The 14729-nt window shown below is 37.2% G+C and overlaps 1 protein-coding gene across 14 annotated transcripts in view; it reads left to right on the top strand.

Moving 5' to 3' along the window:
- Positions 1 to 14729, top strand: part of TCF12 (transcription factor 12) — a 310429-nt gene that overhangs the window by 282113 nt on the left and 13587 nt on the right. For 6 of the 14 annotated variants that reach the window (XM_019533499.1, XM_019533507.1, XM_019533497.1 and 3 more), the window contains 3 exons: positions 730 to 803; positions 2633 to 2839; positions 12340 to 12454. In XM_019533499.1, coding sequence (XP_019389044.1) covers positions 730 to 803; positions 2633 to 2839; positions 12340 to 12454 — 396 coding nt within the window. Of the gene's footprint in view, positions 1 to 729; positions 804 to 1793; positions 1866 to 2632; positions 2840 to 12339; positions 12455 to 14729 lie in introns of all 14 variants that reach the window. The other 8 variants (XM_019533496.1, XM_019533504.1, XM_019533493.1 and 5 more) reach the window with 3 other exon arrangements.

Here is a 14729-nt window from a genome sequence, read left to right as displayed (position 1 = left end):
TAGCCAAAGAACTGTGTTTCTTCAGCTGAAGTGTAATGTGTTCTAATTTACCTTAAATATAGCTAAGATAACAGATGGCTCATATTCTTATATTTATCTTTACCTTCCTATATGTGATATGCATAATGTGTAAAGACAGATTTGCGTTGGAATAAATGAAAACAAACCTAATTTTAAGTAAAAGTAGACAAAGTAAACAAAGCCTTCAACTGCAGTTGTAAGCCTTTAATTTAATTGGAAAATGTCATGGAAAAATTATATCCAAAGCAGTTGTGCATCTTTAGTTCAGTCTCCACTTGATTTTTAATAATAAATTAGTTAAAAATAAATCAAGTGCTTAGAAGGCGTGTGTTTTGTTTTATATTCATCAAGTCTGATTATAATCAGCAATATTTTATCATAGTGATAATGAGAAAGGGCAGACACTTCACAGGCATAACACAGCTCACTAGTCCACTATTGTTTTATTTTCTAATTTCCAAAAAAATCTGGTACAGTAGCTAGGAGGTCTCATCACCTGTTTCATTGATGACAAACACTTAAACTTGCCCGTGCTAGTTTCTAGAAATTGTCAGTTGGGAAACAATGAAAGAACTTGATCTGTTTTGTGGACCCTTAACTTACCCTATTTATACACAAATTCCATTGGAGTTCACTCTCTTCAGAATGCATTTTTTCTGCTCACTTTTGCTGCATAAATCTGTGAGTTAACCTAGACAATTTTGACAGGTGCCAGTCAGTGGTCTAGGACTGGAGGACAAGCCCCTTCATCTCCAAACTATGAAAACTCTCTACACTCCTTGGTAAGAATTGTTTAAAACTACGTATTCGTTTCTAGATAAGAGGTGGAAGTTCATTTTTGTATAAATCCTGCATATCATTAAAGAAAACAGTAGGATAGCATTACAAATGAATTCTTTGTTAGCAAATGATCTGGTTCAGTTGAACGATATAAGACATGCAGGGTGTGTCTTTCACCATCTGTTCCTTGGGCATCAGGCTTCTGTGCTAAGGACAGCTGGTGCTAAAATACTTTTATGAGATTCTGGTACCTTTTCACAAACCCATAGCTAATTCTTATCTAAAGTTAACTCTGAAGAAAAGATAAAGATTTCATGCTTTGCATTTACTTTGTACTCTTTTTGTTTTCTTATGTGGTAATCCTGTGGGCTTTTTGCCATTACATTGTCATTAAAGCATTAAAATTGTAAATTTTAATAGTTTATTATTCTGTTTACATCCATTGTTGGGGAATGTTAGAATTACTTCATTCTTCCTAAAAGAGTAGGCTTCATAAGGAAAAAGCCACATAGGAAAAAAACCTACAGTATTGGGAAAGTTTGTAATGGTACTGAAATTTTGAAGAGGGTTTTATTTACTGTTTTCTCCAGTGCTTGAATTTCTGATGTAGCATAAGGAAGGGTAAAGGGGGTGGAAATAATTGAAGGAATATAGAGGAAGGCTGTGGTTGTTTGTTAATACTCAAAGATTATCTAGCTTCCAAAGATATAATTTCCTTTTCTGTGATGAATGTAAATAGATAGAAGAGAAATCAAGTTCCCTTTCTTCACACATTTTGCAATTAAATATAATCAATATTATGCACTTTAGAATGCTAACATTATAACTGCAGTGGTAAGCATTAGCCTTCTCTTACCTTAATATAATCAGATCTCTGTGGCATTAACTTGACTAACATTTTATGCTGACATGCACATCAGCTATTTCCTCACCTCCTTTTTGAATTAATCTTAACCTGTGCTTTGCTTCCTGTTCTGTCTTGACTTTGCCAGAAAAATCGAGTTGAGCAGCAACTTCACGAGCATTTGCAAGATGCAATGTCCTTCTTAAAGGATGTCTGTGAGGTACTATTTCTCTTTAGATGGTGCCTTTTTATGTTTCAGTTAATTCTACTTACACGTTCCCTATGAAAAATGTAAGTTAGTACAGTGTGACCAGACTTCTGCTTCCATTATTTTGCCATTTCAGTTTCTAGAACTACAACAAAAGAATAATCTTTACTTTGTAAAGAAACAATAAACACAGACATAGAGAACTATTTTGTTGCAATGCACAGAATTCATGCATTTATCAGGGAAAATGTTCCCAACTACATTGAGATGGTTAATTATAAAATGTATAATAAATTCATAACTTGAATATAGAGCATGATTTGGAAAATGATCACTTGGCATAAAACTTGTCCAGTCTGTATATGTCCTCAGAATAGGCAGTACCTTTGAATTTGCATCAAGAATTGTTACCAAAGTAGTGAGACTCATTTTACAATCTTTCTTTCTCGTCCTATACTAGGAGACTTACTTTTGATACTCTTTTGTTGTTGTCATTCTGTTCTGTTATGCTCATGCTGTACAATAGAAGCTAAATAGCATTAACCTTTTAGTGAGTTTCATTTTAAGAAGCTGCCATTTCTAAGATAGCTTTCATTTCATGTCTCCAAATACTTCCTTTTTTCCTGTTTGTTTGTAGTGCTGGTAGGTGCTTTTGAAGCCTTTTCAGTATTGCATCTTGTTTGCTGTCTTGTCTCCCAAAGTAGAAACTGTTACAATATAATGAATTAAGCAGATGTATACAATAAATGACATTTAGTGCTCCTCTTAAATCCCAACAGCAGTCTCGAATGGAGGATCGCTTGGACAGACTTGATGATGCCATCCATGTCCTACGAAATCATGCTGTTGGGCCTTCAACAAGCCTATCAGGTGGCCACAGTGACATACATAGTTTATTGGGACCATCCCATAATGGGCCAATTGGAAGCCTAAACTCAAATTATGGAGCACCTAGTCTTGTAACAACTAATCGACAAGCATCAATGGTAACAATTTTTAATAGATATTAATAAATTATTACCAATGTTAACTTACATTCTCTTTAAATAAAAGTAGAGCCTAAAAATGTGATGCACATTCTCAGTGATACTTATCAAGAATCAAATATTAAAGATGCATAGTGGAGAAAGAGATGGCATACAACTGCACCTGCTGCTAGTTTCCAGTTAGAAGGAATATTTTGGGTGGCAGAGAGAAAAGACAGGGAAAAATCTAGACTTTGGCCTGGTCAATGGCCCATAAAATCCTGCTGTGACCATATGCAGAAAGCTGAGACTTTCTGCTGAGACCATTTGAGCTTATACATGCATTTTTTCCAGATGTGTAATAATTGGCAGAACAGTTTTCTCCTTGAAATACTGAATAGGGAGATTGAATGGGAAAAGCAGTCAAGAAGGACTGAATTTCGAGTGTTCTGGTCTGGAAAAGCTGTTTATTGTAAATTGGAGCTAGTTTGCAATAGCAGATGCTGGCAGAAGACTGGAAGGAAGCTGTTGGAATGTGGAACCATAGGGTGTGCAGGCTGAAAATTTAAACTTTTTTTCCAAATGAAAAAGGGGTTGGAGCACAGCTGTAGTATATGTAACAATAAGGAGGAAACAATTTTTAGATTAATCCCCAAGAAGAGTGAAATAACTCAATCCATTTTATTTGGGTTCTTTAAACATGTGAACTATTCAGAAAAAAATAGGATTAAGAGTTTCATAGATCAACAATATATGTTGAAAGCATTATATAGTAAATTAAATCCACTCATAGCACTGCTTCTCTCCCCTTTTCCCTCCTCTCTCCTACCCCCTGTCCAAATGCTTAAAGGATAAGGCTTTTAAAAACATGCTTATTTTAGTGGTGCCATGTGTTTGCATGTTTACAGCATAATTTTGAAGACCAGTTACATGCTGTTAAATTTTCTCTTATAAAACAGAATCACAGCTGGATACTGTGTGATCAAGGCAAAATTTCACCTATCATCAAAATAATTAGATACCCCAATTGCTGAAGGGCTTGTATTCTATAAAACTGAATTAGTTCCAGGTTTTCCCATTCACACGTCAGACATCCATTTATATTGATTTCAGAGCCACTGTAGTAAACATCAAAAGGGGCTGGTTAGTTTCCTATAAGCAGCCTTTTTTTCATCGGTATACCCAATTGCAGGCTTTCGTATAATTTCACAGTAGGTTTTTAGTAATGGAACAGGTTACGTATAATGCCTTGAAATTAGAATTCAGTCTGTTGTTGTCCAACTGAACTGAAGGAATGCTGAAAAGGAGAACAGTGTAGTTATTCTAGTAGAGACTGAACGATGGAAGACTTTCTCTTTTAGGTCAGTAAATTAAGTGAGTGCCTAAAACTGCAGTGACAAAATTTGTTTTAGCAAATTAGATTTGTTCCTGATTAGGCACATGAAACTTTCTCTTACTCTTTCTCCTTACTCTGAATTCAGGTGATTCATGTATCTTCCTTTCCCCATGTATCTCTAATTTGTAGCTAAGCTGTGACAGGAGAAATCTTAGAAATTTCTCAGCCATCTTAAAGATAGCCATACTATCAGCATACCCTTTGAAGTGCCACTTGCCACTTGGTTCTCTGTTTTCGTATAGAGGTTTCATTACCTGCAAAGTGATAAGAAAATAACCACTTTGTGAAGAAAAGGAGATGAGTAGAAGAGAGAGGAGGATTCAGATAACTGATTTCAGGTGTTGCTTTTGGTTTCTCTGCTGCAAATCTAGTGCAACTGACAGCAAAACCTGGTCCTGTTTGGTATCAAAACTGTTTACGTTCCATTAAATTGGTGAGCTGTGTACAAACGTAGCTGCATGGTGATTTTTAGACAAAGTCTGTAATACTGCACTGGGCTCTTACTTTTGACTGAGAGTTGCTAAGGATGGTCTTGACCTATCAGAAAAGAAGTCAGACTTACAGTAGAAAAACAAAAAAGTTAATCATTTGCTTTCATTTTTATGCTGACTGAGCACACAAAATGAAATTCTTTCAAAGCACTCTCTCTCGGCTTTTCAATCAGCTTGAAAAGTGAGTAACGTGAAAAAATTCCTAGGCTAAATCTTACTCCTTTTTGCATCAGTGTGACCCAGTTGACTGCAATAGAGACCAGAACATGGCTCGTTATGGCCCAGTCCAGTTTCTTATAGAGTGTCTTTTAAACCTCATTTGGACTCAGATTAACTCATTGAGTGACCAGGAGGAGACCTTATACATCTGAATAACGGAAATCTAGTCCTCCCATGTTTGATTTGTTATTAGCAGCTGCATTATAGCCATGTCCCATAAGTAGGGGTCTTTCCGATTTTTGCGGGTTGATTGTGGCATAAAGTTCTCATTCTGTGGTCATTTTGTGGTGGCTCTGTCCCTTGGTGCTGATTGGCAGAAAGGCCCCGCCCCTCTGTATTGAAGCCCTGTGAGGATGAGGAGAGGTAGCTGCCATCCTGATTGCTGGCTGCCCTTCATGCGGCCCTTTGGCACTGATTGGTAGAGGGGAAGGAGGGACAAGAGGACAGCAGCCATTTTGTGTGCTGCCCTTCATGCCAGCCAGCACCTTCCCCTCCAGGCAGTGAGGATCACTGGCTCCCACAGGAGAGCTGGCATTTTATTTTTATTATGTTTTTGTTGTTGATTTTGTGGATTTTACAGACAGTCTTGAAACCACAAATTTAAGTAGGTCCCTACCTGTAAGTGTGAAGTGCTTACCTGTACGTAGAAAGGCCACACACCCAGTTCATTTCAAAAATTTTCTTGGTATTACCATTCTTTTTCTTTAAATCGTAGTTATAAATGAGCACTTGGGAGAAAGAAGGCTAATCGGAGAAAGGGCTTTATTTGACATGCGCAGTAGGTTTTAAGAGATGTCCCTTAGTTTGGAAACTAAATATTCTTTTGCATTAGGTTTTGAAGAAATCCTCCATTTGTGTTAATGAAAAAAAATAGTCTTATCACCTAAAAAGTGCATGTGTTAATAGAAGAGCTCAACATTGATAAGGTTTTTTTGAGTTTTCACTGTTTTTGTTATTGAATGAGGGAGGGTTTTGCCAAGGAATTGTATTCATCAAGATTTAGCAGTAAATGAAATTTCATCTTCTGAAAAATCTTAATGCAAGATATTTTAGTACTTCAGCTTAAAAAAAATAAATTAAATTTCCCCAGAAGAAGATGATCTTGGCAGAAGAAGCTAGGAAATGAGTAATTTAACTCCTTTTTATGTAATTAGTGTAACCAGACATGGTTTTAGTTTAACATGTGCTTAATTTTTGAGCCAGATTATTTTAAAACTCCAGTTGACTTCATTTCCTGCTCACTCTGAACATCCTTGTTTTCTTTTTTTGCCATGCTGTCTATAACACTTACCCTGGTCTTTATTCAGGGAAATGTTCTAATGTCTCAGCATCATCAAATGTTTGCTGCGTTGTCTTTGAAGTCAATTGTATTTTTATTTTATGTAATGCTTAAAAGTAAAAAGGAAGAAATACTCTGTCTATTCTTATTCAAGCTGTTTTCTATATATTGTCACTGTAAAACAATGGTAAGGGCACAGCATGAACTGATAAAAGCCAGAAATCTTCTGTTAAGAATGAAACTAAATCCTCAGCTCACTGTTGTTCCCGCGTACAATAGAGGAATTGGGTGATTTTTATAGGGTGTGCTGTATCTCCTGTAATAGGTAGGCACAAAACGACAATTCAAGGTGACATCCTTGCAAGTTGCTCTGCCAGGAACAAACCTCATGTCTGCACAGAGTTCCTTTGCTGTCGCGTGGCTCTGTAAGAACGTACCCACATGGAAGAACTTGTACAGTTGCAGTTAAGTGTAGGATCTTGATTCCTAGGCTCTTTCAGTAAAACTTGGCTATGGAAAATCTGGATGGCTAGTGCGATTTAAAACCCATGTTGCCTAGTCAAACTGATGTTTAAGCGAGCTGTCAAACTCAGCTCTGTGGCCCACATAGACAAATACTAATTCTCAGTTTCTGAGCACATCAGTTTTACCATCAGAGGTTTGAAGTTAATATTTTAATTTTATATTTAATTTAATATTCAGGCTACAGCATGATAAACAAAAATGTGTGAATGCTCTTTATAGCACAGTAAAAGCTGTGTTATCCGGCACTTTACCATCCGGAATGCTCTATAAACTGGCATCTGTCCCACCATGGCACTTCTGGTTTTGCCGCCGCAAACCAAGTCCCACTTCTTTTTTGTGGACCATGGCCTGGAGCAAAGCAGCCTGTGTGGGGGGCCCCCCTCTCTGTCCCCTGGCACACTGACACCAGGGCGTAAAAGCCCTGGTGCATCGGGCGTGGTGGGAAGAACAGTGGCCCAAACAGGCAGACGACTCCAACCTGCCAGGCTGGAGATAAGTATAACACTCAGATAACCATCATATTTGATTAACTGGCACCCCCACATTCCTCATGGATGCTGGATAAAAGAGCTATTACTGTAGATGAGTATTCATTTATCTATGGGGCGCTCTAAAAACTTAATAATATTGTTCAATAATATAGTTCTTTCAGTATTTCATCTCTTTTTAATTATATATATAAAAAATAATCTGCGGAAACCCCCTTTTCTGTGTCTCCTCAGGATTATTTCCATCTGCCATGTAAATTTTTAAGTCATACCTGAATAATCCAAATCAGTCAGCAATTTTTTTAAATTTGGCTACAAGAAACTTCAGATTAAAAAGTCATTATTCCATATGCATTTTGAGTGGATTATCCATATCTGCCTCTGTTTAAATAAATTTTTAAAATAAATACCCAGTAAACCATAATGATTGGGGGGGGGGTTCTCTGAAATGTTTTGAAGACCATATTTTTGAAAACCTTTACTCACCCATTTAATTGTAACTTGTTTTGTGGTTTTCTGCGGAGTATAAATATATGCTTTGTATAGGTAACAAAAGCTTGCTGTGTGCTTCCCAAACTTCTTAGCTATGCCATTCAAAAATGTATTGCAAAAATATTTCAATTTCATTTTAGGTGGATTGTTTCTCAAACTTCTTTCCTAAAACAGGAGCTGTGTTTTCAGTTTTGCAAACATAAAATGTATCCTTGATTGGTCAATTTCTCTTTTTTCATTCTTATACATTGAAATCAGTTGAAGAGTCTACAGGTAAACATGAACTTCTTAACCGAAGCTTAGAATAATCTATTTTTGTTTAAAAAGTAACATTTCTAATAATTTATAATGGCAACATTGGAAAGCCCTTAACAGTAATAGAACACTTATTTCCAATAAACTTTGGTAAGAGAAATAAGTAAGAATACAAAAATGGTTTAATCAAGATTGGAGTCAAAATCAGATATTTGACATCAGTATTCCAGACACTGCAGTTTGACCAGTGAGAGAGAAAACTGGTTCACATCAGTTCACATGCAGGTTTATTCATAATCTGGTAGTTTATTCTTTTTAGTTTGAAGCAACTGATTACATTTAACATTTTTTTCTATTTTCAACTCTAAACCCATTAGTGAGACGAAATGAAAATAAGTCCCTTGGTGGGTGCCTACCAAAAGTACAGTGGTGAAGGAGGAAAACTTGATGTCATTTGTTGGATTCTGACTTTTATTCTGAAGTAAAGGTTCACAATTATTAAAATTTAGACAAGTATGGCATGAGTTTCAGCCCTTCCCTCTCAACTAGCAGGCTGTCAGCTGTATGCTAATGAGTTGAACAATTAAAACACCATCCTCTCTGGCCCTACTGATCTGGCCACTCTACTGAGACAAAGAACTGTGTACACCTGTTGTGCGTGTGGATGGTCCCATTCTAATGTGTTACAATGATTATAGAGTAAAAGCTAGAGGAGTATGGTGAGCAAGGGTTAAACAGGACAGCGGTGACTGTGAAACTTAAATTTTCCAGGAAATATAAGAGGAACATTTGTGAAAGGAATCAAGTTACAAAGAGAGTTCTGCTAACTTCATTATGCTGAAATATTCCAGATTGCATGCTTCAGACTATTCCCATTCTTCTCTCGCGTGATATAAAAGGATGGGTTTTTTCCTTTTTGCTAAATGTGTAAATACATGGAAATGACTGTACTGCAAAGCAGATGCTTTTTGGTTTGCTTCTGATGATATAGTTATTTTACATGCATTTGTGTAAGGAGCATATTTATAGCTGCAATGCAAAGAATGTACTGACACAATTTTGGAGAACCTTGGGGGGACTGGAGAGTCTTAACAAGGTATTTCCATTTGGAGTGCTCATTACTAAAAATATGTCAAGTTTTCATTTACATTAAAAAGGAGCCGTCTCTAAAAGTCTACATTTAAAAGCACTGGTGAGATTAAATTGTTGGAGTTAAGAATCAGTTTTAAGAAGCACTGGAAGGTTTTCACTTCTCCCTAGAGCCTGTTCTTTTGAGGATTGGTATCAGTGGGAGTGGAAGGTTGTAAGCACCTTTCAGGAACTCTAGGATCAGTCCTTAAATAAGAATTCTAGTGATGTGTTGTGGGTCTAGCTCAAATGCTTAAAAGGAAAGCAGTGAGAGAGAACTAAAGTACAGCTAGAAAAATTAAGCTGTTATGTTGGGTATTTTTGAGCAGTTAACATTTCATTTGCCTTCATGGTTACTGTAAACTTTTACTCGGATATGTATTGTTAGTTCTCACGAAAAGAGATGTTAACTTTCATTCAGTTGGTACGTTTAGTTCACATCATATGCTGAAACCAAAATTGCTGATGTGACAGGCAGTTTGGTAATATAAAATATTTTAAATAAGTAAATATTTTGCTGTAAACCTTGTTAGCCTTAGTTGTTTGTGTTGGATTTGTGAGCATCCATTACCAGAAACTGGAACATGGACTTAAATTCAGCCCTTTTTATTTCCAATCTATTTTCTGAATCTGTCAGAATTAATCTGTCAGTCTGTCATCTTTAGATTAGCCCTTGATTTTTAGAGGTGCCAAGAATCTGGCAGCTGTTAGGTTATGTTTGTACACAGCTTGGAGAATTTTTTTTGCAATACTTTTTGTAAATAGGCTTTAAAGCTAACCTGCCCCTGAAGCCTTTCAGCAGTCTGTAGCTTGAATAAAAGCACCCTCATGTGTTAGGATTAAGCATAACCAGGAGAAACAAATCAAACACAGAGCCTCTAAGGCAAAATTCAGCAAAGACTTTTATTTTTTAAAAAGCCCAATCTTAGCAGTGAGTTTCATATTATAATATTGTGAAGAGAATTGTTTATTTTGTAGGCTAAAATACTATGGCCTGTGCCTGTCTGCTGCTGGTGAAGACAGTCACAAAGTTCACAGTGGCTGCAGTTTCAGTAGAACTGAGATCTCTAGGAGAACTTCCTCACAAATAAGCACCATTAAATCCAAAAGGAAAAAAAAAATACCGTAAATGGCACCAGGCTATTCTGAAGTGCATGATGAATGGTGGATACAAACCAATCCATAAAAATAACAAACCAGAATGGCCTGGTGTAGTAGCTTTCAATTTATTTTTTAATTTATTTAATTTTTTAAAATGCTTTTCTTGTTCCTGTGTGTTAGCTCACAGGAAACTGTATATTAAACAAAGGATAAACTTGCATAAGAGTATTTATCTCTCTCTGGATAAAACCCATACTAAGACATGAAAGGTAAAAGCTGCATTAATTACTCAAGAGGGATTCAAAGCTCAGCAGTTTACTGGGATTGAAGGATTTATTGAAAAACAGTGGTTCTCATGTGTAACTCCAGGCAATAAACCTATTTAATTAAAGGCTTAATCTTCTAGTTGACATGTTTGCTACTGTTCCAATAAAAAGCTTCATCTGTAGCCAATTTTTGTAACATACAATAATAGCAGAATTCTTGTTCATTTTTCTTCTTAGGGTTTGTTTTGGTTTGTTTTTTTTAACTGTTCTTTGAATTGCATTGGTTATATTTTAAAATAAAATGTTTCTAAATATTCTGTACATTTGGGAATCAGAACCTTTAATGAAGGAGTTTTGAGGTTCATGTTTTTAAACTAGAGCTGTATTTCTTAGACCGCTTTTTAAAGCTTGTTCCAAAAGAAAGTATTTAAATTGTAGTAATAGAATTGTCCTACTGTATGGCTTTTCCTAAAGATTTGCCTTAAATCTGTGTGTGTGTGTGTGTGTGTGTGTGTGTGTGTGTTCACATGTTATCTGCATGTTAAATATAAATAGTGAAAGTTGATGCAAAATCTGCCAAAAAAATTGTTTAAGTTTACTCTCATTCTTATGTTTATGTCAATTTAGAATTATATGCACTTTTGTTGACTTCTTGTTAAGAGCATGTATTGGAAATATCCACAGGACAACACAAATGGCAGAGGAGCGAGGATTCTCTCGTGTAATAACAAACTGTAGTGTGACTGATATTGCTTTATTAAGCCTGAAAAGGAGTGAAATGAGAAATTACTTACTGAAGTGTATAAAATAATGGTATTGAGAAAACAAACTATATTCTTTAATCCTATTTCGTAAAAGAAGAAGGGTCTAAATGATAAAACAAACAACCCCCAGTGTTCATGCCACATGAGGTCAGAACCATTAATTTGGCAGGATTTCCTTTAAATAACACAGTTTTATGAGTGTTAAAGTTCACAGCTCTGCATGCTGAAGAAGATTCAAGAGAAATCAAATCTTATGCCTCAGGGCAGAGGATCAGGAGGAAAAAATCACTCCTCTGTAGTTTGACATTGAAAAATTTGCTAAGTCATTCTATGGTTACAGTCAAGTTTTGGTCAGTGTATCGGGTGAATGATTTTATCCAGTATGGTGTGGTCTAGTATGGTATGGTAAAATTCAACTGTATCTTTCCTACTCTGAACCAGTATTATAATTTGAGTCCCCAGTCTTTTAAATATGTAGGGTGGCTATATGTGAGCAGGGAGGCTGTTCCAACACACTAATTCCAGCGCATCAGAGCAGACTCAATTAAATGAGTCTGTTGGAGTGTTGCAATTACCATGCTCCAGCAGCCTCCAGTGTCTTGTGTCAGCATCCCTGCTGTTCAAAATGGCAACAGAAGCGCTTTATCTAATGCTTGTTCAATGAGCTTTAGATAAAGCACCCCGATGACATTTTGAAGTGTGGTGATGTGATACGTGAGATGCTCCAGGTGCTTTAATTAGAGTGGCTCTTGGAGCCCCCAGTATATGTATAAATGCCCTTAAACTTTACTCACAGGAGTTGTCTCATCAGTGTATCTACGAGTGTTGGAAGCATGCACAGTGGCATTTTTTGAAGACTTTTTTCTAAAAGGTCAAAGGCTGTTCAGTTTACAAATATTTTGTATACAGAAAAATCTGTCTTGTAGAGTATGTTCATATCTCAATTCTCAGTACTTTTGGCTACAGGAAAGCTATTTGGTTTTTTGGGTTTTTTTTAAAGGTTTACATCTCTGGCAAATAGCATGCTTGTATCTTACATCAGGGCTTAGTATTAAATGTGAACTTTTTCCTGGGTTTGGACCTTTGATAGGAGCACATTTGCTTTTCTTTGCTTTAGGTTGGAACTCATCGGGAGGAAGGTGTCAGCCTCAACAGCAATCATTCAGTCCTGCCCAGTACAGTGTCTGCTCAGAGCACAGAGCTGAATCATAAAACACAAGAAAGCTATAGAGGTAACTATCCTGTAGAACTCAGTGGCAAAGTAGGATTTTTTTTTGTACTCAGAGGTCATCAAGGCTGTAGAACTAAATCAGTATGCAAAAGAACAAGTAGATGATTTAGGCAACAGTGTGACATAGGATTTTGTTTCTGTTACTTTAGATTGTTAATTACTACATCTGCCAACTCCTTTATATTCCTTGAAGAATTCTAAGGGTATTCTTACTTCTTACTTCTTTCTATCCAAATTCCACACACGAGCTCGCATCATAGCTACCACTCTGTCAACTAAATTGAATTGGCCAGAACTTCTTTTCCAGTATTTGAGTGCCATTGGAAAATCAGCTAGGGTTACTGTCGAGTGGCCTTTTCACAGATGCGAACTGCGTAACTCGAAGCAGACCTGTGTTTCAGTATGTGGCCAATAAATGTGGAAAGCCAAAATCTAGCATGGAGTGGCTCCCTAAATTCTTAGCAAGAAAAGTTAAGAGTTCACAGTTTACTCAATGTGTGCAGTATTCCCTAGCCGCTTCCCTGAAAACACCATTGATATCCAATCTCGCCCTCCTTAAAAGACTGTCTGTGCTGTGACTTGTTCTGATGTGGCGTTTACAGCACTAACTGCATACATTCCATAATTGCTCCACCATCAGCCTTCTTGCTTCACAACTTCCTTTGCAGGGAACTAGTAGTCTTTATCCTAGCTCAGGCTTTCCTACATGCTAATAATATTTCTTTTCACCAAACCTCCAAGCTATATGCCAAATCACTGTCCTGAAATATAATACAGTACTTTTATTTGCAGCCAATTTTCACCTTTTACTGTACAAGTTGTGTGTTAGCTTTCAGCAGAGTAGTGTAGTCCCAGCTGCTTCTTTCCTTAGTGAGAAGCATAGGTCTGTCTTTTCTCCCAAAACCAGAAAGGTTGCTAACCAAATATGAATTATCTTCCCATAATGTCAGTGTGTGGAGTATGACCCTAGGTGTCATATAAGAGTTGTTTGTGTTGGCTAATTTGTTGCGTCCTTTTTCAGAAGAGCAAATTTAGAGCTCTGACCTGTCACCTGCAAATTAAATACATAGCTGATAGAAAACTCAGACTAAAGCTTCTTAGCCAGACTTGACCACTCCTCCAGCTGAACAACAGAATACAAGAACAAATAAATAAATGTCCAGCCACTCATGGACATCTTTCCTCCCATAGATCACTGAGGAATAACCCCTTAGGAATTCCCTAAGGAATAACTAAATGGTCTTATAACATGCTTCAAGTGTAGGCTACATTGGAGCAAGGGACAGGGGACTGAATTACGAAATCAAGAGCTCTTCAGAGAGAGTTGGGTAGAAGGTAGGGTAGGGTGACACCTTGGAGCAATGATTCTCTACAAAAGTGCTGCAGCACCCCAGGGATTCCTTTAAGGTTGCTGCAGTATGTTAGCACAGTTGGGTGTGCAAACACATAAATGATTCACAAGATAAACTCAGAGATTTTGAATAGGAATCTGGAGTATCAAAAGGTTTTTTGGCCTGTTGTGGTCATTCTGAGTTGTTTGCAACAGAGGTAATGCTCTACAGTTTTTTCATAATCAAGAAATGAGTGAAAGCTAACAGCCAATGGGTGCCTTGACTCTAAAAATGTTGAAAACTACTGACTTAGAGACTAACTGGTTCAGAGAGACTTGCCTCGCAAAAGCTTATGCCTCTCTGAATTGGTTAATATCTACAGTTGCACCCCATTCTATCATCTCCCTGACGTCATGCTAACACAGCTAACCACCTCTCTGCTCTGAGACAGTTATTTACATAGTAGCTTGCCCAACAAATCAGTTACAACCAGTAATGAGTTACAATCCTGTTAAACTTTCAAAATGTTTCCATCTATTTTTACCAGCTGTATCATCAAATTAGTACTGAGGTGACTGATCTGTACAGATGCTGCAGAACTGGGTCAAAGCAACGTGTGGTTGCTTCCTGTAGAGCGCGGTTCTGGGTTTTTTTCCATGTCTGTCAGTGCCCATAATGTCCACTTTTGCAGTGTGCTGCTACTCCCATTGTAACCACCTCCCTCCTGCTAATTTCTGGCTTCTAAGTTTCATAGTTTGTAGGGTTGGAAGGGACCTGAGCAGGTCATCAAGTCTGACCCCCTGCCATGGACCCAGTAAGGTGTCCATCTAGCCTCTTCTTAAAGACCCCCAGGGTAGGAGCCAGCACCAGTTCTCTTGGAAGTTGGTTCCAGACCCTAGCCACCCTAACCGTGAAGTAGCACCTCCTGATATCTAGCCTAAACCT

This window comes from Crocodylus porosus, unplaced genomic scaffold (genome assembly GCF_001723895.1).
Source record: "Crocodylus porosus isolate Cpor-Errol unplaced genomic scaffold, CroPor_comp1, whole genome shotgun sequence".
NCBI lineage: Eukaryota > Metazoa > Chordata > Crocodylia > Crocodylidae > Crocodylus > Crocodylus porosus.
Note: the sequence above shows the minus strand (reverse complement) of the source record. Positions and strands in the feature narration are given on the sequence as shown.